Here is a 24,269-nt window from a genome sequence, read left to right on the forward strand (position 1 = left end):
GCAGGAGGATCATTGTGAGTTTGAGGCCAGCCTGGGCTACCTAGTGAATTAAAGACCAGCCTGAACTACATAGCGAGACCCTGTCTCAAAAAAACCGCTAAAATTTTTTAAAAATAAAATAAAATTTAAATTAATTAAATTTCTTTATGTAGGTAGCTACTAATATATTTAAATAATTGTAAATCCCTCCTTTCTTAAAGCAATATCTTTTAGTGTTTTCTGTGGGTGGTCATTTTTCTTATTAATTTTCAGGAGCTCTGCTTATGTATTGTAAATGTCTTTGTCAGTCTGTCCTTTGTATTGTGTATGAGCTCATCTGATCCTAACAGCCCTTGAAATTGGTTTATGATCCCCACATTATTACAGCCAAGGTGACTGAGGCACAGAAAGTCTTTTCCAGGGTTACCTGCTGGCGAGTAGGAGAGGTGCCTCTCTCAGGTTTTCTGCCTCTTAATGAGGCAGATTTAGTAATTTCTTTTTCTAGAAAGTCATCCACAGTTTCAAGATTTTAAAATTAAAAAAGAACGTCGTATGTCAGACTTTTATAGTATTTTCTTTGTGTACCTCAATTTTAATCGAATGAATTGTATGTTTATTGGTAACTGTAGCTAAAGATTTACTGCTTTGTAGCTTTTTAAAACTAACCCTTAGATTTATAAAATCTACAGATTTGGAGGTTTCAGAGGTTTTGTTGGCCACATGGGCCTGTGGTATGACCATACATCATGGTAGCAAACACATGGCAGAACAAAGCTGCTCACTTGGCCAGGATACAAAAGAGAGAGGAAGAGGAAGAGACCAGGGCCCCACCATCCTCTTTGAGGACATATCCCAGATGACCTAGAGCCTCTCACTAAGCCCACCTCTCATAGTTTCCAACATTTTCCAGTTGTACTAAACTGAGGGCCAAGCTCATAGTATATGGGCCTATAGGGGACACCCTAGACCCAGACTGTAGCAGGGCAGTCTAGGTAACAGTGTAAGTGTCAGTGATACTGCACTGCTGTTGTATACAGTATTTTTATTGGGGGCAGCTGGATACAAGGTTCACTCTTTATATTGCGATTATTTAATTCTTTCAAATAAAACATTACTCTAAAACACAATTATAAATGGGAGAAATGAGATTTTAATTAATGAACACACTGAATACTGACGTGTAATGTAAAGAATGCTAAAGTAGACAGGAAGAGTCCTGGGTTCTGATCCTAGCTCTGCTCATGGACCACTGGCTGATCTCTTAATTGGGGAAAATAAAAAAATTGTGTACAAAATTCTAAGACCTCTTCAAGCTTTTATATTCCTTATGGTATGCATGTTTCTGTAAACCTATAGTTTGCTAAATGAAGAATGAATTGTACATTAGATATAGCCCAGAGTTTAGGGCTTATCTAACTCCACAGTACACAAGAAGTCTATTTCTTCCTCTTCCCATGTGTTTGCCTACTACTGTAATAGACATTACGGTAATACAATAAGATGTAGTCTCTAAAGGACCTCCAGGGGTTAATGGGTACATAGGAAGTAGTTATACACCTGTGCTAGTGCTCATACGTCAAAATGTGTAATATGGACAGTAATTCCTAGAGCAGTTCTGAAAGAGATGCCTGTACTCTGCAGTGCCCAAGGAAGAAGTAGAAGTTCACACGTATGAATATCCTGGTTTGATCGTTCACTGTATCTCATCGTTTGTTACAAGGACCACGTTGTACAGCTCAGATACTCTGCTCGTACACTGGGCTATTTCCACTCTCCCTTTATTCTGTCTCTAAGTTTGAACTTACTCTGTTATTTAAGCTGTTGGGTTAGTAGATGGGCAGTTCCTCTAGGTTTACTTGATGCTCTCTGATTTTCTCATTTTTCTCTCCTGGCCCTCTTTCCCCTCCAATCAACTCCAGCTGAAAAAAGGAAGGGTGGGCAGACTGTGGATTCTGGCGTCCCACTTCTAAGTGTGTCTGATCCTTTCATTCCTCTTCAGGTACCTGATGCACCAGGTAGGTAAACAGAACTGATCTAAGGTTAAGCAGCTTGATTTTTATGTCCCATGATCTCTGGAGAGGTGTTTTAAACATTCCATGAAAAAGATGTAAATTCTAATTTTTTATTGTTGAGACAAGATCTCACTAGATAGTTCAGGCTGGCCTTCAATTCACTTTGTAGTCCAGGCTGTCCTTAAACTTGTGGGAATTTCTCCTTCCTCAGTCTCCTGGCTGCTGTGATTGCAGGTGTGTGTCACCATGCCTGGCTTGCATATTTTTATTGTGTCTCAGTAAAAAGGACAAACTTACTTGGAAGGTACCAGGTAGCTCTTAGCAAGATAGTAAAATCAGTTGAGGTTATGTACCATGTCATAGCAGTGTTCTGTTTTTCATCTTAGTTGTGTTCATGGCAGTGAGGGCCTATATATCAGAAAGCATTAATGCAGTGTGATTATAGTATTGTAGTGTAGAACCTATAAAGATATGATAAAAGGAACAAAATACAAATAGTGGATATAGTGTTATGGTGGGATTGTGGGTAACTTCCTATGCAGTACCTATTTTTTATAAGGTACTTTTACATAATAAAAGTACACAGTAAGGCTCTGTCACTTCCTGAAAACCTTCTGGGCCAGCTCCTTCATCAATACAGTAAGTCGGACTACAGAAGTTCGCATATTCCTCTCTATGTGCCATATTCCCTGATTTTTAAGGAGGTAGTTTGAAAAGTTAAGAAATGGTTAGCGCGTTCTGATTGAAACAGCTTTTGAAATAATTGGATGTTTTCTGTTTGGAGTTCATGACTGCCAAATATTCCCTTTCTGCTCCCCTCCCCGTACTGTACTATTTAGGTATAGGGGGTGAGGAATGAGAGTCTCCTATTCTGATAAAACAAATTAATCCAGCTCTTTAAAAGGAGCTGGTGGGTCATTTTGCTTCATTTTGCCTTTTTTCTCATTTTTATCCTTTCCAGGTCTTCACCTTGAACTGATAGGTTTTTCTTCTCTTCCAGAATGTTAAAGGCATTTGATTGTTTGCTTCATGATTGGAAGTGACTGTGATGTTCAGATCCTTGACTTACTAAGACAGGCTACAGCTAGAGTATAAGAGCAGCTTTCGTTTCTTTAGGCAGTTTATTCACCCTTCTAAGGGAACGTTAACACTTGCCTTGATCAGATTGTGGCATTAACTTCATTGCTTACTGGACATGGATGTAGCTCAAAAAATATCTGAAATCACCAAGGAATGCTCAGTAGAGGCTGATTAAAGAAAAGAAAGGAATCAAGTAGAGGCCCATTTCTCTTTTTGTAACCTTCAGATGTTCCTGGCTGTACCTACAAAGGCAGTTGTGAGCAGGTTGGAAAGGTGTACGCGACAAAGTCAAGCTAGGGCTCACTGGCCTCTTTTCCTCCCTGCTGTAGTTAGACAAGGAAGAGGGGCTATGGAGCATTGTCCCTTTGATATCCCCCCTTGCTTTGCTGTGGCCAAGATAACCTACACCTGCAGAGAGGATGAGGGCCCTCAGGCAAGCGGCTGTCCTTTGCAGGTGTCATAGGAGTCCTCCGGACCAGGGCCACTGGGGACCGAGGGACGCAAGTCTCGTAGCTCTTGAGATTGCTCCAGGTTGTAGAGACAAGGCTGGGGCATCCAAGCCAGCCAGCTGCTACCCTGCCCTCCTTATTGCCATCTTTCCTGTCTCCTGTTCTGCCCTACTTCTCTCTCTCTTTTTTTTTTGGGGGGGGGGATCTTTTTGAGAGAGGGTCTCACTGTGCAGTTCAGACTGGCCTTGAGCTCACTTTGTAGCCCAGGCTGGTCTCAAACTCACAACAATCCTCCTGCCTCAGCCTCCCAAGTGCTGGGATTACAGGCATGAGCCACCACGCCTGGTGTGCCCTACATCTCTCATTGTGGAGAATTCCTACAAATTGTTAGTGGTGTACACATTAAAGAAGCTTTGAAGGGGCTGGGAATTTAGCTCAGCGGCACAGTGCCTGCCTGGCAAGCACAAGGTCGTGAGTTCGATTCCCGGTACTGGAAAAAAAAAAAAAAAAAAAAAAGCTTTGAGCACTCTTGGATTTTAAGGGAAAATCTATTCGAGTGGGACAGTTTAACAGAGAATTCCATGAGTTCTTTGCTTTGCAATCAGTCAGACCAGACACATCTGCTGAAAACATAAACACTTCTTACTGCCATCTACAAGGCCTGTTGTGGCCCTTGCCTGTCCCTCCAACTGCAGTCCATAGCATTCTTCCTCTCAAGTCTTGTCTTTTCTCTAGCAGGTTAGGCTCAATCCTACCCGAGGGCTTTTACACTCACTGGTATTCTACCTGACAGGCTTGTCCTTCCGTTCTATACCTGTGTCATTGGGCATTTACGTCTCAGCTTAATTAAACACTGTTTACCCCAAAGAGAGGCCTAGGGTGGACCCACTGGCCCTCTCTCGGGTGCCGCCTGCCTTTTGTCTTCACAGCATTCACCAAGTCATTGTGTAGTCTACTTGTTCATTGCCGTTGTTCAGTCAGTGACCCCAGGGAGGAGTCTTGTCTGTTTCATTCACCCGTACATTGCCAGTACCAATGCCGCCAGCGTGCTTGGCACTCTGAATAGGTGCAGATTGAATGGATGAATGAAATAAAACCCGAGGTGAGAGCCTTTTGATGGCCCCAGTCACTTTAATTTCTGTCTCCATCTCCCAGATGCCAGACTGGCTCTGCAACCTTCTGCCTATGCCTGTGCCAACCTCTAGTCAGACCACTCACCTACTCTGCAGGTGAATAAAGGAAGCCACAGCCTGCAGTGTCAGGAAGCTGCCAAACCCTGGGCTGGTAGAAAAAGTAGCTAGGCTCGGCGGACCCTACAGCTCTGCCCTTGCGTGTGCCCCCTGCACTGGGCTAAGTGTGGCATGGTGCTGCTGTGTCTTTGATGCTTTATTTACTTTAATATTCAGCCTCTAGCATGTTTGGTTCCCCTTTATCAAGGTCTCTACATCCAGCTGGGCACAATGGCACGCATCTGTAATCCTAGCACTCTGGGAGGGTAAGGCAGGACGATCAAGAAGGTCAAGCCCAGCCTGGACAACTTCGTGATCTAGCAAGACCCTGTCTCAAAATAAAAAATAGAAAAAGCTGGGTGTAGCTCAGTGCAGACACCCCAGTTCAGTCCTCAGTACCCTTCCCCCAACAAAAAAGAAAGTTCCTGCTTCCCTCCTTAGCGTTTTGAGATGTGAAGTAAGGCAAGGGCTCATGGTTCCGTGTTGCTAGGATCCAGTGTCTCCACCCAGGAAGCTGGCTTTCGCTCCTCCAGCTCACTTTGGACCCAGCCAGGTTTTCTGATTTATTTTACACACATGCTCATCTTGCACACTTGGCCATCGCGATGATAAGAGTCATGGAATCTTAGTGTCCAAAAGCAAGTCAAGTGACTGTTTTCATTCTTGTGTTATTTCCTTTGGCAGGCGAGAATTCTGCCACTGAGCCACCCATGCTGTGTAATTTCCTTTGATCTTCCAGCTCCTCCTGAGTGGTAGATGGTAGACAGATGAAATAACATCTTCATTCTGTGCTGGGGAAGTGAGGCCTCAGTGCCTTTCTTACTGTCCTGCTCTGCATCACCCCTCAGCCCCTAAGTCACAGGTTACTTTTTGCCTTGGGTTACATCCCAGGTCAGTAAAGCCTTTGGTTAGAGAGCTCAGTTTAAGGTTTAGGGAAATACTGTATAAAAATGGATTTGAACGTGTAAGATGTGGCCTGAACAAGTAGTATAGCTAAATGATTTTGGTCAAATCACTTAAATTCTTTTGTGCTTAGCCTTAAAATTGGTAATGTTAAAACTAATCATGGAATAGACATAAGGTTCAGATGAAATAATGTATTTGAAATTTCTTTGTAATCTTTAAATTACTATAAAGATGGGAAATTGGGAAATCCCTATTCTCAATGGGGCAGTCCTAATAATTTTTCATGTTAAACTTACTTTTCTAATCTTTGACTTTTACACAGCTGAGAACCTTTAAAATAGGTTTACTGGGTACAGTGATTGTCAAATCTATGGGTAAAAAGGCATTGGATAGGGTCTGGGGATTTAGCTCAGCGGCACAGCGCCTGCCTGGCAAGCACAAGGTCATGAGTTCGATTCCTGGTACCGGAAAAAAACCAAAACCAAAAAAAAAAAAAAAAAGGCATTGGATAATTGTGATTTGTTTGTTCTAAGGACCATTTTTATTGTCTGAAGAGCAATGGGGATGTCTAGCATATTAAAACAACAATGACATTTGTGTGTTCCCAGTCCTGTGAAGTGGAGCATGACTGGTGGATCTCAAACCATTTCACTGACGTTCTTACGCTGCCTGTTCTTGTATTTTACCTTCTGCTTTCCCTAGAAACAGACAAGCTTCTGTGGTCCCAGCATTTTAACATATGTAGAAAAGAGTGAATATTTTTCTCTGAAAATTTCGTGAAAGATATTTTGAACTAATTATTTTTAAATTATTGTTTTAAAAATAAAATATTTTCTCATTTTATATTTAAATTTAAATAAAATTTACTATTTTAGCCACTTTAAGTGTACAATTTAGTGGCAACCATCATGATGATCTAGCCACACTTTTTCATCTAGCAAAATTGAAATGCGATGCCTGTTAAACAATAATTCTTCATTTCTCCCGGTTCCGAGCCTCTGGCACCACCATGCCACTTTCTGTTTTTATGAATTTGACCGCTGTAGGTACCTCATATAAAGAGAATGATGTCGTATTTGTCATTTAAATTTTTTTTTTTTATTTTAAGGCGAATAACAACAAAAAAGAATATTAAGAATGCTACAGAATTACAAAACAAGATCAACAATGGTTGATCAACAATGGTTGTTATATTGCATATTGTTATCTTCAAAGTAGTTGTTTAGATTACCAGATATAGGCACACAAAATTGATCAAAAAAATTAAGCATTAACTTTTCTTTCACTAAACCAATAGAAATTAGTAGTACAATTATCTTGCTATCTTGTGTGTGTGTGTGTGTGTGTGTGTGTGTGTGTATTTTTTTTCCCCTTCTTTCTTTCTGTTCTCCTTTCCCTCATCCCAGTTCTTCTTTCCTTTTGAGCAGTTTTTTTTACCTTTACAATATCTATTGTACCTTTCGGATTTTATTTACTCTTTCAGTTTCTTACACTAGGGGGGACAGGGTCGGGGATATAGCTCAGCGGCACCAGCGCCTGCCTGGCAAGTGCAAGGTCCTGAGTTTGATTCCCGGTACCAAAAAACAACAACAAAAAAAAAACAAAAAAACTAGGGAGACAATACAGTGTTACACATGCGGGTCTGATTTATTTCACTGATGAGTATGGTCTTTAGTTGATCCATTTACCTATAAAAGCCTCGAGTCCATCCCATTTCATTGCTGAGTGATACTCCATTGTATAAAAACACCACATCTTTTTTATCCATTCTACAGTTGATGGGCATTTGGGTTGTTTCCAAGATTTAGCTATGGCAAACTGCTCTAAACGTGGGTGCAGATATGTTGCTATGTATGATGTTTTCAGTTCTTCTGGAAAGATACTCAGAAGCGGAATAGCTGGGTCGATTAGGACCTCTAGTCCTATTTCTTTTAGGAATCGCCACACTGATTTCCACAGTGGTTGTACCAGCCTACACTCCCACCAACAGTGAAGAAGGGTTCCTTTTTCCCCACAGCCTCACCAGCATTTGTTATTGGTTGATTTCTTGATGATAGCCACTTTTTCTGGGGTGAGATGGAATCTCAGTGTTATTTTAATTTGCATTTCTCAAATGACCAATGGTGTTGAACATTTTTGCATGTATTTATTTGCCATATGTATTTCTTCATTTGAGAAGTGTGTGTTCATCTTTAAGACTGGCTTATTTCACTTAGCTTAATCACGATTCACCCATTTTGTATATGTCAGAATGACCTTCCTTTTTAAGGCTGAATTATATTCCATTGTATGTATGTACCATATTTTGTTTACCCATTTTCCATTGATAGGCACTTGAGTTGCTTCCATCTTTTGACTATTGTGAATAATACTGCTGTGAACATGGGTGTACAAATACCTCATTGTGATTTTCTTTCAGTTCTTTTGGCTATATACTCAGCAATGGAATTGCTAGATCATATGGTGATTCTATTTTTTTGGTACCAGGAATCAAACTGAGGATCTTGCACTTGCCAGGAAGGCACTTGTGCCACCAAGCTATATCCCTGGCCCTGGTGATTCTATTTTTAGTTTTTTTAGGAGCTACCATACTGTTTTTCACAAAGGCTGCACCATTTTACATTCTCAACCAGCAATGCACAAGGGTTTGTGAAAACAATTTTTTCCCCATACTGTAAATTAAACCCAGGGCCTATGTATTGAACAGTATCTCCAGCTCTTTTATAATTTTTCATTTTGTCCCAGGGTCTTGCTAAGTCTGCAGGTTGCCAGGTTGGACTGAACCTGTGATCCTTCTGCCTCAGCTTTCCAGAGTGCTGGGGTTATAGGCACGCAGCACTCTGCCCTGCAAAAAGCCAGTTTTTATAACAGCTCTTCAACGCTGATCTCTTGACGTCAGTGTTCCATAGGGCTAAACAAGAACGCTTGAGTTGAAGTGCTGCTTCCTAGAATTAGAGACTGCTTTGAAAAAAGGTACCTCTTGGTTTCATGGCACTCCATCATCTCTTGAGAAGTGAGGCAGGAGAAGCTGTGTTTCTTTAGAGAGACAGAGTGTCTGTGTGTGTGTGTGTGTGTGTGCTGTCTTTTGGTTTGTTGGTCAAAGTGGATATTCCTGTTAGAGTTGCTTTCCTCGCACCCTCCTTGTTTCCAATTGCTGTCTTGTGATACTGAAAAATTCAAGGCAGTCATATTATCTACCTTTACTTTAGAAAATTTGTCTTCCTACATATTTCTCCGAGGTGAATTTGGAAGAGGGCATAGTGTTTGACCTCAGTTTCCAGCGTGAAGATGTCCTGAGTAGTTGGGTGTCTCTTTTCTAAATGATAGGAACTGGGGCTGGGGATTTAGCTCAGCGGCAAAGCGCCTGCCTGGCAAGTACAAGGTCGTGAGTTCAGTTCCCGGTACCGGAAAAACAAACAAACAAACAAAAAAAATTATAGGAACTATTTCTAGTGACTAGTTTTTTATATTTTTATTTTTAATTGACAGTAATTGTACACATTTATGGGGTGCAGTGTGACATTTCAGTATACATATATAATGTGTAATGAGCAGACCAGGGTAACTGGCATATGTCACCTTTCTGAATGACTAGGTTTTAAAGCAGTGTCACATCCCAAGACTTTAGAGCTTATGTATGATGCATGTCAGACAAGACATAAATTTTCAAAGCCACAGAACTACAACAGCCACATCATCTCTTTTGATGGAATTCATATCAAATACTTCCATGTTTGTGAGCTCAGCCTGTTCCACTGTGGAGCAGAGGGGTCCGTGAGTGCACCCTTGGTCTTACGAGCCTGTGTAGACATGTGGGTATCTGTCCTCTCTTTTTAGGCTTTAAAAGAGGAAAAGGTCCTAACCTTCAGAATGTATGTCCCTGCCTCGTATCAAAAGATGATTTTAATTCTCGAAGACTGATTAGTGAAGGACTTATTACCTTATCTTGTGCTTGATATTTTTGAGAGGTGACAGATAAGAGGAGATCTGGAAATGCGTTATCCCTAACTCCAGCGACAGCACCTATCTGCTTCCCTCTTCTCCTCCCATTCCCCACTACCACTTGAGGTATGTTTCAGAGGAGAAGAGAAGGTGCTCAGAAGACCCACTTTTACCCACCCATCTCCTAAGTGTGAAAACAGTCCTTTCACAAGTGTTTCTCTGTGGTGTGTTTGCCTAGCATGCACAAGGCCCTGGGACTGGTCCCTAACACCATTTAAAAAAAACAAAAAGGACCCTCAGTTTCCATTATCTACCCTATATAATTTTGTCATTTTTTCTGAGGGGTCTTTTCAATTTGCTAACCGTGATTTCAGTGCTTCTCCCAGCCCTTGCTTGACTCATTGTTATCTGAGAACCCTAGAGACCTGCAGAAGAACTGAGTATATTAATAGGAATCGCCATTCACAGACAAATACGAACACATAGTTCATAAAAGAAGACATGTAAATTGCCAGTAGTTATTTAAGCTTATTGTCAGGATAAATCCAAGAAATATCAGTTATGAAACACTGGTGTGCTGTGACTTCCACACTGTAAATTTTTTTGTTTTTTTTTGAGACAAGGTCCAGGCTGACTTTGAACTCAGGGTCCTCCTCCCCAGCTTCCTGAGTGCTGGGATGCTGTTAGAGTTGAAAAGATGAGAAAAAACTTAGCAGCTGTATTTCTCAATGAAACATGAATAGTATGCTTAAATATTTGTTGACAAATCACATTTCATAGGAAAGACTAGAGGAATACTCATTTAAAAATGCTTAGGCCGGGTGGGGTGACACATGCCTGTAATCCCAGAACCTGGGAGGCTGAGGCAGGTCTGGATTTCCTAAATTTTCCGCAAGAGACATGTACTGTACTAGTTTTATAAGGAAAAAAAATAGAAGTTCTTTTTTCCAATGAGGTATGAGCTTAGTGTGTCTTTCTGGGCAGAGTTTGCATTTTGAACAGCATGTAGAGTTAACTTTTCTATATTTTTCAAAACATGCTGCTTTGGGGCCAGACATTCTTATCTCCTGCATGTGTCTCCTGCCTAAGTGTCCTCCAGTGCCTCCCCTGCAGTCCTTACCAGTTCAGATCTCTGCTTTCATCTTGCGAATCCATCTCCTGAGTGACTAGTTCCTACTTCCATTTTACCCTACATGCTGGATGGTTGCTTTTAGTGGTAGGGAGAGCCTTGAAGTTCATCCACATTTTATTGATTTAAAAAATGCAATTCAGAGCGAGCAAAGCACTTGCCTGAAGTCACACACATCTAGTGCAGACCCAGGTCTCCTGCCTGTCCCCTTCCATTAGCTGAATGCTGCCTCCTCCCCACATCTCACTTCGTTCTAGGAGTTCTGCTCATTCCGTTCTGATACCAAGCATCTGAGTAGGATATATAGCGCTATATAGTGGTTCAGATTGGCCTTGAATGCACTGTGTAGCTTAGACTGGCCTCAAACTCATGACATTCCTCCTGCCTCAGCCTCCCAAGTGCTGGGATGAAAGCACGCACCACCATGCCCTGCTGAATATCAGAGTCTTAATTTCTATTGTTTTCTGCTGTAAGGTCTTTGCTGAGTTATTTCACCTTCCTGGAGCTTTCTTCGTCCCTAAATAAGAAGGCTAATCTGGGTAAAAACTGAGACTTCTTCCAGCGCCAGCATGTCTGGTACCTGTTCCATTGTGCCTGGGCTGGTGTTTGTGTGGAGACCCAACCTCCTGTACTGATGGGCAAGGCAGATCCTGTGTGGAGAGATCTCTGAAGTCAGATCCGGGCTCCATCTGGACCTTATCTGTGACTAGTGCAGGTTACACATTCTCAGTCACTGATGTCCATCTCCCACTACTGCATTACAATTTCCAAACCCAGGGATTGTTTTTTTGGTGGGGGCAATAATGAAAATATTTGGTGAATGAAAATATTTGACAGTACACTACAAATGAAAGCAACAACTACTGGCATTATTCTGTCCTGTCCTTCTCTGTTGTATGGTCTAGTGTTTGAGTACTTCCACACGGCGATGACCATATAAATTATCTGTGTGAATAGCCTATTATTTTTAGGTTTGGTCAGAAAATAAACTCCCCTAAATTTGGGGGTTTCCCCCAGGTACAAGCTGTGCTGCTGAGCTATATCTCCGGCCCCACACACACTTCTTTACCCTCCCATATGCTTTGCTAATGGCTAGTAAAATAGACTCTTGTTGAAGTACCTGACTTTTTCCACCTGATCTCCTGTTCCCCCCTCTCCACTCAAGCCAAAAGGAGCAGGTGCCGCAGGGAGCACGAGAGGAAGCCGAGACTGAGGCCCAAGGGTTAATAAAGCTCCTGCTCTGCTTTCAGTCACATTGTGAGGGCTGCAAGAGAAGGAAGGGAGAAAGCTAGCCGGTCAGATGTAGGAGGAGGAGGAGAGGCCTGAGGGACGATCCCAGAGAGAGGGGAAGTATCTCCAGTTTACAGGTGAAGAGACAGTGGGTTGCACCAGGGTCACCACCTATCCCAGGCTGAAGTTCAGATTCTGACAGAATGCCTGCCTGGTTGTACCAAGTCAGTTTACCTCTTTATTTACCTTTATATCCTTTGCTTCACAGGCTTGCAAATTTATGAGTAAGTGAAAAAAGCAAATTTTTGTTTTGTTTTGTTTTTTTACTACTAGGGATTGAACACGGGGCCGGATGTATGTTAGACAAGCATTCTAGAACTGATGTACATCCCCAGCTTTTCTGAAAGCTTTTATTTTGAGACAGGGTCTTGCTAACTTGCCCAGGCTGGCCTTGAACTTTTGATTCTCTTGCCTTCTGCATAGCTGGGACAAGCAAGTGCCCCAACCAGGCTTTACGTTTCTTTTCAGTGAAAGATTTAGAGTGATGAATAAGATAAAAACTACTGTTCAGAATAATGAAAAGGTAGAGTTTCAGGAAAACCATCTTATTTTTGCCAGTACGCTGAAACTTGTCAGAAGGTATTACTAATATCTTTTCTTAAAATGTGTAATATGAGATTAATGCTGATGCAGTATTCTTCTTAACTTGATTGGTGCCCTGTTGTATTTTCTCTGCTTTTGAGAAGCTTCATTTTTTTTCTTCCTTTTAATCAATAGAGGTCAGGTAAAAATGAGAAATATAATACATTGTTATGTAATTTAAAGATACCTATATTCCATATACTCCAAAGATGGAAATTGTCTTCACATAAATAAAAATCTTCTTTTTTGTGCGGTGTGTTGATTATCAAAGTAAATTATCTTATCAAGGCTCTAAAATCTATTCTTTTGTTTGACCTGTGTAGTTATATGCCACCTAAATTATAGATCACCCAAAATTTGATTCCTACCTTTCAATGAATATGAATTCATTTATTGTTTATCTCATTTGCTAAAGGCCTAAACAAAATTCATTAAAATGTTGTATGTACATACTTAAACTTTTTTTTTTTATATCAGGAATCGAACTCAGGACCTCGAGCTTGCCAGGCAGGTGCTGTGCCACTGAGCCATATCTTTGGCCCTACATAGTTAAACTTTGTCACTTTTCTCAAACAAGCATTTCAATTTTAGTTTAACTGAGAAAATCATAAAACTTATGTGACCTCAGTCACAGGATATGAGTTCTAAATTCCCTTGTTCCAGTCAGATTCTGTGATTCATTATTTTGTTTCAACTTAATGATCTGCCTTTGTTAGGGTAAAGGTGAATTGTGGGTTATTGATGATCAGGGCTAAAGGAATAATTTGGAAGAAATCTTCATATAACATTATTACAGATTAACTTACTCTAGTGTGACAAATCTGATGGTTTCTGATGTCTTTTTATTCCCTGGCAAAAGACATCAACAGTCCTCTTTCTGCAGGTTTATATGTATTTTGTGAGATTTAACCTCAGAATAATTGAGAATATGAGCATATCACAGGTACACAGTTGTCATCTGAAAAATTACTGTTGAAGTTAACTCAGATGAGGCTGAATTGATTGTCTTGGTGAATTATAAACTGTTTATAAATGCAAGTTTAAAAAAGATTGCCCAGGAAAAACGGTGCATACCCCAAGCCCTTTTTGCAAATATTTATGGCAGTATTATTTTCCATAGCTGAAAACTGGGAACAACCAAATGTCTATCAACTGGTGAGTGAATCACCAAAATGTAGTACATTCATACAGTGGAACACTACTCAGCAGTAAACCAGAACAAACTACTCAGACGTGCCTCAACCTGATTTACTCTCAAAAGCATCATACTACATACATGAAGGAAATTAGACAGAAAAGACTGCATACTGTGTGGTTCCATTTGAAAGTAGAATTCTGGAAAAGGCAAACCTCAGGAACAGGAAGCAGATCCATTGCTGCCAGGGCCTAGGGTGAGAAGAAAAAATTAATTATAAAAGAGCACAGGGTATTTTTTCTTGAGAATGTTGGAAATGTGCTATATGATTATTTCAGTGGTGATCATATGAACGAGTGCGTTTGTCAAACTATATCAAAATATATACTGAAAATTGGTGGCAATTATTATATATATATGTATATATTACACCTAAAGTAAAAACAAGCAAATAAACAGGGCAGCATCTTGAATGTTTTACAAAATGACCACTTCACTTAGGGAAATAGCCTTTTTAAACTTGGAATTTGGAAAGCCTATTGTTAAAATATATTAACAGCATTTATTTTATAGCTTCGCTGTATAAAATATTGGCTCTCAAAATGTGCTTTGCCTTGAAAATAGTGAATGATCCACTTGGCTTTAATATCTCATTACACTTCCGCTTTCTCTTCTCTGCCTGACCTAGAAAAACTAATTGAGGGACTCAAATCTCCTGATACTTCTCTTCTGCTCCCTGACCTCTTGCCTATGACAGATCCTTTTGGTAGCACTTCCGATGCTGTGATTGGTAATGTCATTTTTGTTTCTTCTGTCATGCATGATAAGTGTGTATATTTCAGACTGATAAGCACCTGGGTAGCAGATCCGTAGTGAACAGAACTGGGAAGGAATGGAAGTACTGAGCCTCCTGATGTTGGAGCTATGCCTCACACAAGCCCAGAAGCCAACACTGTTTAACTTCCTAATGAAATGTTTTTCTTTGCCTTCTATGGGCACAACCGTGTAATTTTTGTATTTTGGGCTGTCCTGTGATTTCAAATGAGGTAGAAAAATTCACATTTAGTGATAAACGCATCATTTAAAAAGTTGATTCATAGGTAGGCATGGTGGCGCACACCTGTAATCCCACAACTCTGGGCATGTGAGGCAGCAGGGTTGCAAGTGTGAGCCCAGCCTGGGCAACTTAGCAGCTTTACATTTTCCCGTGCTCCAACAACAAGGCAAGCAAACCTTACAAAGCATGCAAGGCCTCTGTACTCTAGGAGTGTCCATTGATTTTGGACAAAAAGTCCTCCAACTCAGAAATGTCAGGACCCTCCACAGAGGCCACCAACTGAAAGATGTCACATGGTACAGGATCCCTCCCAGCTGCATCATAAGCTGGAGTTTGGATGGAGCAGCGGCTTTTGCATTAGATTGGAGGTTGGGTTAGAAGATCTTCACCCCAGATTTATTGCTTAAGAAAAGCAAATTTACCAGAAGAAATTAAGGTGCCTTTCACCCAATCTCTTCTGACGTGGAGATTTGCTGTTTGAAGGTGGCTTGCGTGCCACGTGTATCTGTGAGAACTGATCACGGAGTTGGCCACGGTGGTTACCTTGCACGTGCACACCCGAGCAGTGAAACCCAGACACTCAAAGCAGAAGAAATAAAAGTCACTTAACTGTGCTTTCTACCTGTCCTGTGGCTGGCATTTTAGAAACTTATAGAGGAAAGCCTTCACAGAATTTCTGAAGAACCTTCTGATGTCCTCTCCCTTACCCTTTCCTCTCCTTTCTTAATGCCTGTTGTAAAAGAAAAAGCTGATGTTGCTGTTGAGAGTCTCATACCAGGACTGGAGCCCCCAGTCGCCCAGCGCCTCCCATCTCAGACGGAGTCTGTGACCTCGAACCGCACAGGTCAGTCAGGTGTCTGTGTCACTAAAGGGACTGGTCACTGTGATCAGAGCCAGTCTTTTCACCTGTGGCAGGTGATATTCTGCAGTCTACTTAGTTCCTCCTGGAGTGGATGCTCTGAATTCTTACAGCCCCAGTTTTTAGGTGCTGAGTGTACATTTCCTTTAAATACTTCATGGAGCCATGTTCTTTTTAGAGGGAGCCTGGCCCTGCCCTGCTTGGGGAATTTCTTTATTCGGGATTCTCACTGGCAGTAGGTTCTCACCACTAATGAAAGGACTGTGCTGAGCGGTAAGGCTGCTTTGACTCCTCCAGGTCCCTGAGCCAGCTCTCTTGCCCAGCAGCTTCAGTGCTACCTGGGGAGCTCATCTCCCCTATGTTGACATTCTTTTCCCAACACAGTACTTCAATCATTTAGAGGTGATTTGCCCTTAAATTGTAGGCAAAGTCGAAATCTTCCTTTGGTCCAGTGTTGCCTTCACCTTAATTTCAAAATTCAATCTTAGAATTCCTTAAGTGTCCATAGAAATCAATTTGATAACCTTTATTTTTATTGAGTCCATAATTACTGTAATTACAGTGTCTGCTTATTTGACTTCGAATAGAAATAGAAGCCCAAGAAATGTGAGTGTAAATTCATCAAAGTGAGAGAATTTTCCCTAAAAGGCAGTCTGATTCCTTCTCATCCTCACTTGCATGTTTTCGCCTAGAAAATCTAGAAAACAATCCGTATCTAACACTTGACCTCTAAATACTGCCTTCCTTCTCTAACTGAAAAGTGCAAAGGAGAGATTCAAATTTAATAAGTCCTAGAAGAGGCATATTTAATGGAAACCTGGTGGATACTGTTTAATCTCCTCAGAGTCTACTAATAACAACCTTCCTAATCAGTTTCAGTACCTTATCATGTAGTAACTTTCTTCCTGAGTGTTTTGGGAAAGTTTAAGTGAAACTCTCTAATTGTAAAGTCCTTTTTCTCAAATGGCTTTTGCTAAGAATTAAGTTCTTAAAGTTTTACTGCCATACAAACCCCAGACTTGTTTAAGAATTAACCTCTGACTTTAAAATTCTCTATATTTATATGTTACTGTTAAGAGAAATCTAGAAAAATGTCAATGGAAACCCAGAGAGCTTAACTTATTTCTTCTGGTTTTTTTCCTCCTGCCTTGGCTTTTATATATAACCTGTGTATCAGTAATTTGAAAGCTAAGATCTAATCTCATGATATTGTTGTATGTGCCATTTAATTCCATCACTGACCTGGGATGCTGTTAATTGGACTCAGATTCTCTCACTGGGGAAGATTCCCTGCTTGACTGCTCTCTGCTTTCTAACCCTACTGCTGACCTTCTGGAAGAGTTTGCCCCCTTAGCAATCTCTGCTCCGGCCCATAAAGGTAAATTTTGCTTCTTGTCAGGCCTGTATATGTCCCTGAGAACAGCTGAACAGCTCCTGAGCGTTTCCCTTACCTGAAGTCTTTTTCAGTACAGTGTTTTAACTGCCTGCTTTTATGGAAACTTTGGAGTTTGTACTTTTAGCCACTGTGTTATAATACCCCTCAGAACATTCAATAAACCTTGGACAACAAATTGGTGAAGGTACTCCTTTTTGGCAAGAATTGTGGTACAGCTATTCCACGTTACCTTTGAGAGCCGTGTACCTTCACAGTTAGCCAAGTAGATGGTTGTCCATTAAAATAAATATTAGTAAGTCTGTGCTCTGAACTGGTGAGTTTTAAATTTTACTTCATCTTTAAATCATGATTGGTGTCTGGGTTTCTCTTTCTTACCTACCATTTCACTTCTTAGTCTTAGATTAATGTTGGATTGAAATTCTGTTGGACAAGCTGGGTGTGGGGGCACATGCCTGTAATCCCATCACTTGGGAGGCTGAGGCAGCAGGATCATTGCGAGTTTGAGGCCAGCCTTGGCTATAAAGTGAGCTCAAGGCCAGCCTGAACTGCATAGTGAGACCCTGTCTCCAAAAAAAAAGAAATTCTGTTGGCAAAGATAGCTTGAATTGAGTTATATCAGTAAAAATTTTGTGGCAGCGATAGGCACAGTGCCTGACCTACTGTGCGCATAGGCATTTATTAAACTTATTTCTGTGCTTGGGTAGTCAAAATCCTTTTCTAGAAGGAGAAAATATATAGAAAAGAAAAAGCTGAAGCCTTTTTTGAAGGCAATTCAAGAAGGAGACTTCCCAGAGATGACTAAGAGTAATTAAGACATGATTTGTAGTGGTACTAGCTGAGTTTTTGTTTTTTACCTTGACAGCATTAAAATGACTTTTTAATAGAGTATTTAAAAGAAGTTATCTAGTTATACAATTATATCTGGCAGTAGTGTGTCAACAGCAGTATGTAATTACAGAGAATCCTCACTTGCAAGCTAGGTGCTTAGTTAGCACTTGCTGGTAGGATGGCTTTAATTAGAATGGAGAAAATATTCCAATCGTCTTCTGCTGGAGGGCCCAGGGTATATGGTCTTATGTCCCAACTTTCCCTGAGGCCTCTTGAGTTATTTGGAAATCTTTTTTCCCAGTTACAGAATAACGAGTCTTTTCCATAAACATCTTGCTTTCCTGGTGTACAGTGGTTACTTCTCTTTTGTTATTGTTAGTTTTGGGGTTTTTTGCTTTTTTTTGTTGTGGCTGTTTTCGCTGGGAATTGAACCCAGGGGGGTTGGGGGAAAGAACCCAGGGACTCATGCATGCCAAGCACATGCTTCGCTGAGCTACAGCCCCTGCCCTTACAGTGGCACTTCTTAAAGAATCACTAGTTCTCCTCCTTTCTGTCACCCCTGGGTTTGAGTGGGCTTCTGTTCCCTCAATAAAAAAGACAAATAACTAATTCTTTGTCAATTAATGACGTGGAAGAGATAATTGCAGTTAATGGTCATGTAAGAGTAGAGAGAATTTTTTCAATAATCCTTCCTAATTATTTATGGAAGCGTTAAAATGCCTTAACTCTAAGGCATTTTTTCTGTATCTCTATATTGTTCAGTTTTGCTACTTTTGTTTCAACTCAGGAAAATAAGTACTTTCACTTTTAAGAAGACTAGTGCTTATGTATAATTGGGAACTTTGTACTTCTTTCCTGTTTTCTCATTTGCTAATCTCTGCCTCTGTTTCTGCCTGTATGCGTGCATTCTGTATTAAGCTGCAGAAGATAGTAATCTCATCTCAGGTTTCGATGTCCCTGAGGGCTCGGAAAAGGTGACAGAAGATGAATTTGACCCTATTCCTGTATTGATAACCAAAAATCCACCAGGTAAGAAAGAAGTTGGGGAGAAGAGAAGAGCTTGACATCAGCTCTCATGGAAATAGTAATGTACTTGATCTGCAAGGTGGGGTAAGCGGGGGGCGGGGGGCATCAACATTTCGTGAAGAGTGTTGGGGACAGGGTCTGTCCTTGCAGGCTAGACTAGCATAGATAGAGATGGAGATACTGATACAGGTATCTTAAAGCCTGATCCTGGTGTTTATTTAGAGAGAAATATTTAATAGTTTGGCTACAAGATCATTTTTACAAAATATCAAGCCAAAAATAAAGTGATCTTCAGTCTGTGAAAACCCAAGAATATATATCAAAAGTATTTAACATTTTTTTCATGATTAGAATAATCTGTGATAAATATTTTTCCCAAAGAGATTAAGTGGCGCCTTGTATCAGCCACATCTTTTAGACATTTATGGAACATCCTTTTCCCTCTCTGATGGGTTAAAATCACTTGAACATAAAACAACGAATTTCCACAGAACCATTTATTAAAAGCGTGTTCTTACTGCAGAGCCTTACTAATTTCTCCCCAAAGCAAAAACTTACTTTCCTGGGGAGATGGCTTGATGTTAACAAGAAGCTAGTGCTTCTCAGTAGTTCTCAGGCAAAATACGTGTTGGTTTGAAAACAGCATCATCAAAAAAGAAAAAGAAAAAAGTCACCTTTGCAAGATACCCTGCCGATACTGCGGTGTGAACTTTCCTGGTGGGAGGTGGTGTGTAGCTCATTTACACATTTAAAAATTAACATGGGCAAGTTTGCAAGTGTAAATGATGCTCCTCTAGGTTTCATTTTTTTCTTCTTCTTTTTCTCCTTTGCTTGCACTGCACATCTAACCCTGAACGCTCTGTGTTTTGTACTGAATTCCTATCTCTCCACTTCCAGGTGGGCACTCTAGAAACAGCAGTGGGAGCTCTGAGTCCAGTCTTCCCAACCTAGCCAGGTCTTTGCTGCTGGTGGATCAGCTCATAGACCTGTAGCGGTGACCCAGTAGCAGAAGCAGTTCTGTAACCTTCATACCGTAATACACATTTTCATTACGGAATTCTGAGAAAAATGATTTTTTTTTTTAAAAAAAAATCTGCAAATAAGGGGCCCTCTAGCCCTTTTGTCCTACCCCTTGCCTTCTCCTATAGAAATGATAAGGAAAGAAAAAAATCACCTTGGCCCTCCAGATATATTCGTTGGCCGGTTCCTCCTGTTAGTTTGCTGTGTTTTCTCATTACCTTTCTTCAATAGCATTATCTTGAGTCAAGCACTAGATGCCATGAGCTTCACCTCTGCTGGAATCGACTCCACCAAAAGCTTAACTGTAATTGAACCTAGTGAGCCAACACCTTTGTCTCATTCTTGCTAGGAATGGCCTTCCAAATCAATCCTCCCAGCCCTGTCTCCTTGGCCAGATGCTGATGAATGTGTTTCCCTGTTTTTGCGTTTTATCCGGGTGCATTAACCTGAGGACAAGCCTACTTATGCTTGTTTGAACTCCAGGCAGTAGCCTGGAAATAGGTGTGGGGTTTCAGAGAGGGTAAAACTGACTGATAATATATATTTGAGAAGAGAAATTGAGCCCAGCTGTAGCCAACCAACTTTGACCTTGTTTGATCATAGACTTAGCCAAGGGATTTACACCCCATGCAACCTGCCCAGCATTCGTCCAGCTTTCTGGCCTCCATTGAATCGTGATTTCTCAGATCTGGAGACGTGACTGCAAGTACTTGAGATCCTTGGGTAAAATGTGTATGTTATATCAATCCCAAGTATTGCCATTCCTTTTCATGTTACCTGGCCCAAGCCAGGCTCTCAGAATTAGACCAAAATAAGACAGTGGTGGTAATATGGTACCTTTTAATAGAAGACTTTTCACTGGGGGGTGGCTGGGGGAGGGGAAGGAATTGTAGCAGAAACAGATGTATTTTTCTTGTGATTTTTATTTTAAATCAAATATTGTAAATTGTGTATAAATGAAGACACTGAATAGTTCTGTTTCCACTTGGCGTTTCAAGTCTGATACCAGGTGTCTGTACAGGGTTTTGATCTCTTTCCCTTGTATAACCACACAGCTATCCTACAGTGTAACATATGGAATTATTTTGAGTAGATTGTGTGTCTTGATATAAACTATCAGCAGGTCCTCAGTCTCTAGAATAAGCATGTTGTTTATTTTCAGATAATCAGAAAAAGTGTGCTGACAAGCCAGACACAGATTGACTGTGGCTGTTTACTTTTCTGTCTCTGATGTTTAATTTGAAGGCTGCAGGCAATAGAATGTGTTCACTTGGTTTTCCTTGGCTTCCTAGATTTTAAAAAGCCAAACAAAGCATAGTTCTTCACTAACCTTAGACTATTGTTCATAAAGTAAATAAAAGACCCTGCACTGACATGACTACATGCCTCATGGTCACCCTCTGTGTATGTACTTGCTCATCAAAGTGTATTTTATTTCTTTACTTGGAAAGCACTTTTATAAGATCATCCCTTTGAGAAAGAAGTGGGCACAGAGAATCCCAGTGTTCTCTCCCCTGCGTGCCGTTGTCTGTGATCAAGAGGGAAAGTCTTAGTGGATCGGGTTTGTACAAATAAAATTCCAAGTCCATCTGCTTGTTTTCTACGTAGTACTTCTGTTTTTTCTTCTTCTTCAAGTTTGCACTTTAAGGGGTTGGGGGAGAAAGTTTGACGGCAAAAAGAGCCCGCAAGCCCTGCAGTGAGGGCAGCCTGTGTGCGGCACTGGAGGTAAAGTCTGAACCTTTCAGTCTTCCTTCTGACCTCTGGTACTTCCTGTGCCAGCTAAAACTTGATGAGCTAAGGAAAGGCCTTGCTAAGAGAACACATGGTTCCCAAAGTCGCGAGAGGCACAGCCTTCCTGCTGGGAGAAGAGATGTCTGTGAAAAGCTCTGTGTGATTGGGTAGCGGTGGAAACAGGATTTGGTTCACTCACAGGAAAATTGCTGCAGATCAGGACTGTATTCTCCTGCCTGCACCCAGAATGTATAAACGGATGAAGGAAATGTTTATTTTTAAATAAGGATGTTGTAGTTCAATATTTTCATATTTGATTTTTCTTCACACATAAAATGTTAGAAATATAATAAAATATCTAGTTTCTTAATTTAATTGAAACCATGAAGAGTACAATTTAGAAATTAGGTGTCTCTAAATTGTTCCTTTCATGTATTATCCATAATTAGATTGAGATGTATTATCTAGTCATTTAGCTCAATAAAGCTTAATGGAGACAGTTAATGAAAATGAACCGGAGCCAGAGACAATGGTAGAAGCCTGAGGAAGATAATGACAAGAAAATGTGTCAGGCTTATTCTTTAGGAGTACAGCCTCCAGGGTAGAACTGTTTTTCTGTTGAGGAATACATGTGAGTGATTTGGTAAACAGGACCTTCATTAGTTTATAGCCATCATCTCTGGGCTAAAAGAGTTTATTTGAGGGCTCGGGATTTAGCTCAGCGGCAAAGCGCCTGCCTGGCAAGCGCAAGGTCGTGAGTTCAGTTCCTAGTACCGGAGAAAAACCAAAAAAAAAAAAAAAAAAAGTTTATTTGAGATGAGCATAGTGTGTTAGTAAGTGGTAGGCCTATGGACTGAGCTGCAGGAGGGACCCGGGAGACGAGCTGCTAGGCCAGTCACTTCATTCTACAGGTGCAGCACCTGAGCTGGATTAAGGCAGGGAGAGGAGAGAAGAAGCCTGGGCACCTGGGGTCTAATCCTGACCCTTGCCGGGCGCCTCACCTCTGAGAGCGGCTGTTACTTACTTATACAATAGGTCTGGACTAGATGGCCTTTAAAATTATAGAAGCATAGTCCTGAATTTATATCACTATGTTTAGAGGAACGATGAAGGATTTACATAATTCTGATGTTCTTCAGGTGTCTTCTATACTCCGACTATTACTGTAGCAGCATTTATGTGTCAGCAAATTATAAAGGGCTTCTTACTAACCTGGTTGGTCTTTCTTAGTTACCTGAATAGAAGGCTAAATCATCATAGAGCTTTGGATTATAGATTTTCTTTTTTCTCCTCCTTTTTTAATATACATGCATGCACAGACACACATACCTATCTACTTATTCCAATAAAACAATATCAGAAGATTGCTGTTCTTTTAAAATGTATGATAAAAAAGTATAATCAGGGATCTGCCATTAAAATATGAGCAAATATCATATGCATGTCTTTTTTATTTGCTTTTATCCCAACTGTGTGAGAGTAATAACTGTACCAGAAAACATCACAAATTTTTCTCCTTTACAGCATTTGAATAATGAGATCACCAAATTCAGTTCCCAATTATTATTATTATTTTTTGGAGACAGGGTTTCACTATGCAGTTCAAGCGGGCCTTGAACTCACTTTGTAGCCCAGGCTGACCTCGAACTCACAGTGATGCTTCTGCCTCTGTCTCCCAAGTGCTGGGATTACAGGCATGTGCCACCTGCCTGGTACAATTCCAAGTGTTTTTTAGAATACAGTCCTCAGAGAAGATAAAGTTTAAATGTGCACTTCATTATAATTATTTCTTTAGCAAACATCAAAATTTTGACATCGAGTTGAATGTTGTTCCATTCAAAAGCACCTGGTTTTACTTTGAAAGTTAATGCTTATCCTGATAATACTGCTATCACTGAAGTTATTTTTGAAACTCCTCTGTGTAGAAATAACATCAAGGAAGGTAGCAAGTTATAAGAAAATCAGTTGCATTATGTAATGTTTTTCTTGCTCCATTTATTTCACTACTCCTGATTCTGAGTAACATTTAGCTGTTTCCAAAAAGCAGAATCACCCCAGTAAGATAGAATGTGGTTACTACTGACAGTGGTAAAAAAAGAAGAACCCACAGAAAATTCTCAGAGAGGACTTTATAATAAAAAGTGAGCATGATTGGTCTTCATTTCTTTAATATTCTGAATAAGGGAACTTCAGGGATTTCCCAGTCTTTAGTGTACATTAGAAAATTGAAAGATAGGGTTTTTATTTTTAAGACCTCTGAAACTAGGTGTCATTTTGTTCAGTGTTGTTTGATGTTGTACTTGGCTCTTCCTGATCAGGAATATAGAATTTAGATTGCTAACAACTGGAGGAAAGCAAACTCTAGAAAAGAATCTGTTTTTTTCCAGACGCAGTATTTTTGCTTTGTTTTTAAGGCTCATTTCCTACTCTCTGACAGATAGTTGGTCATTTTGATTCAAGCCAATATAACCTTTCCCGAGGTCAGGAATACATAGTTCTGTGCAGTGCTGTGGGAATGAGGGGGCCATTGGGCCAAGAACCCAGAGGGATCTGCATTCACCTGAACAAATGAGTGCTGTTGATACCTTGGGCTAAAGTAGAGTCTCCTATGGATTGTTT

The 24,269-nt window shown here is 40.5% G+C and overlaps 1 protein-coding gene across 10 annotated transcripts in view; it reads left to right on the forward strand.

Annotated features, from left to right (window-relative positions):
• Aak1 (AP2 associated kinase 1) overlaps positions 1-24,269 on the forward strand; it is a 159,689-nt gene that overhangs the window by 126,991 nt on the left and 8,429 nt on the right. For 4 of the 10 annotated variants that reach the window (XM_005385640.2, XM_005385641.2, XM_013514694.1 and 1 more), the window contains 5 exons: positions 1,899-1,994; positions 14,422-14,523; positions 15,533-15,634; positions 16,917-17,027; positions 18,792-18,902. The exons of 1 other annotated variant lie outside the window; for it this stretch is intronic. In XM_005385640.2, the coding sequence (XP_005385697.1) occupies positions 1,899-1,994; positions 14,422-14,523; positions 15,533-15,634; positions 16,917-17,027; positions 18,792-18,902 (522 nt within the window). Of the gene's footprint in view, positions 1-1,898; positions 1,995-14,421; positions 14,524-15,532; positions 15,635-16,916; positions 17,028-18,791; positions 18,903-19,796; positions 21,527-24,269 lie in introns of those variants that run through there. 5 more of the 10 variants (XM_005385646.2, XM_005385647.1, XM_013514695.1 and 2 more) reach the window with 4 other exon arrangements.

This window comes from Chinchilla lanigera, unplaced genomic scaffold, assembly GCF_000276665.1.
Source record: "Chinchilla lanigera isolate Chin_1 unplaced genomic scaffold, ChiLan1.0 scaffold00023, whole genome shotgun sequence".
NCBI lineage: Eukaryota > Metazoa > Chordata > Mammalia > Rodentia > Chinchillidae > Chinchilla > Chinchilla lanigera.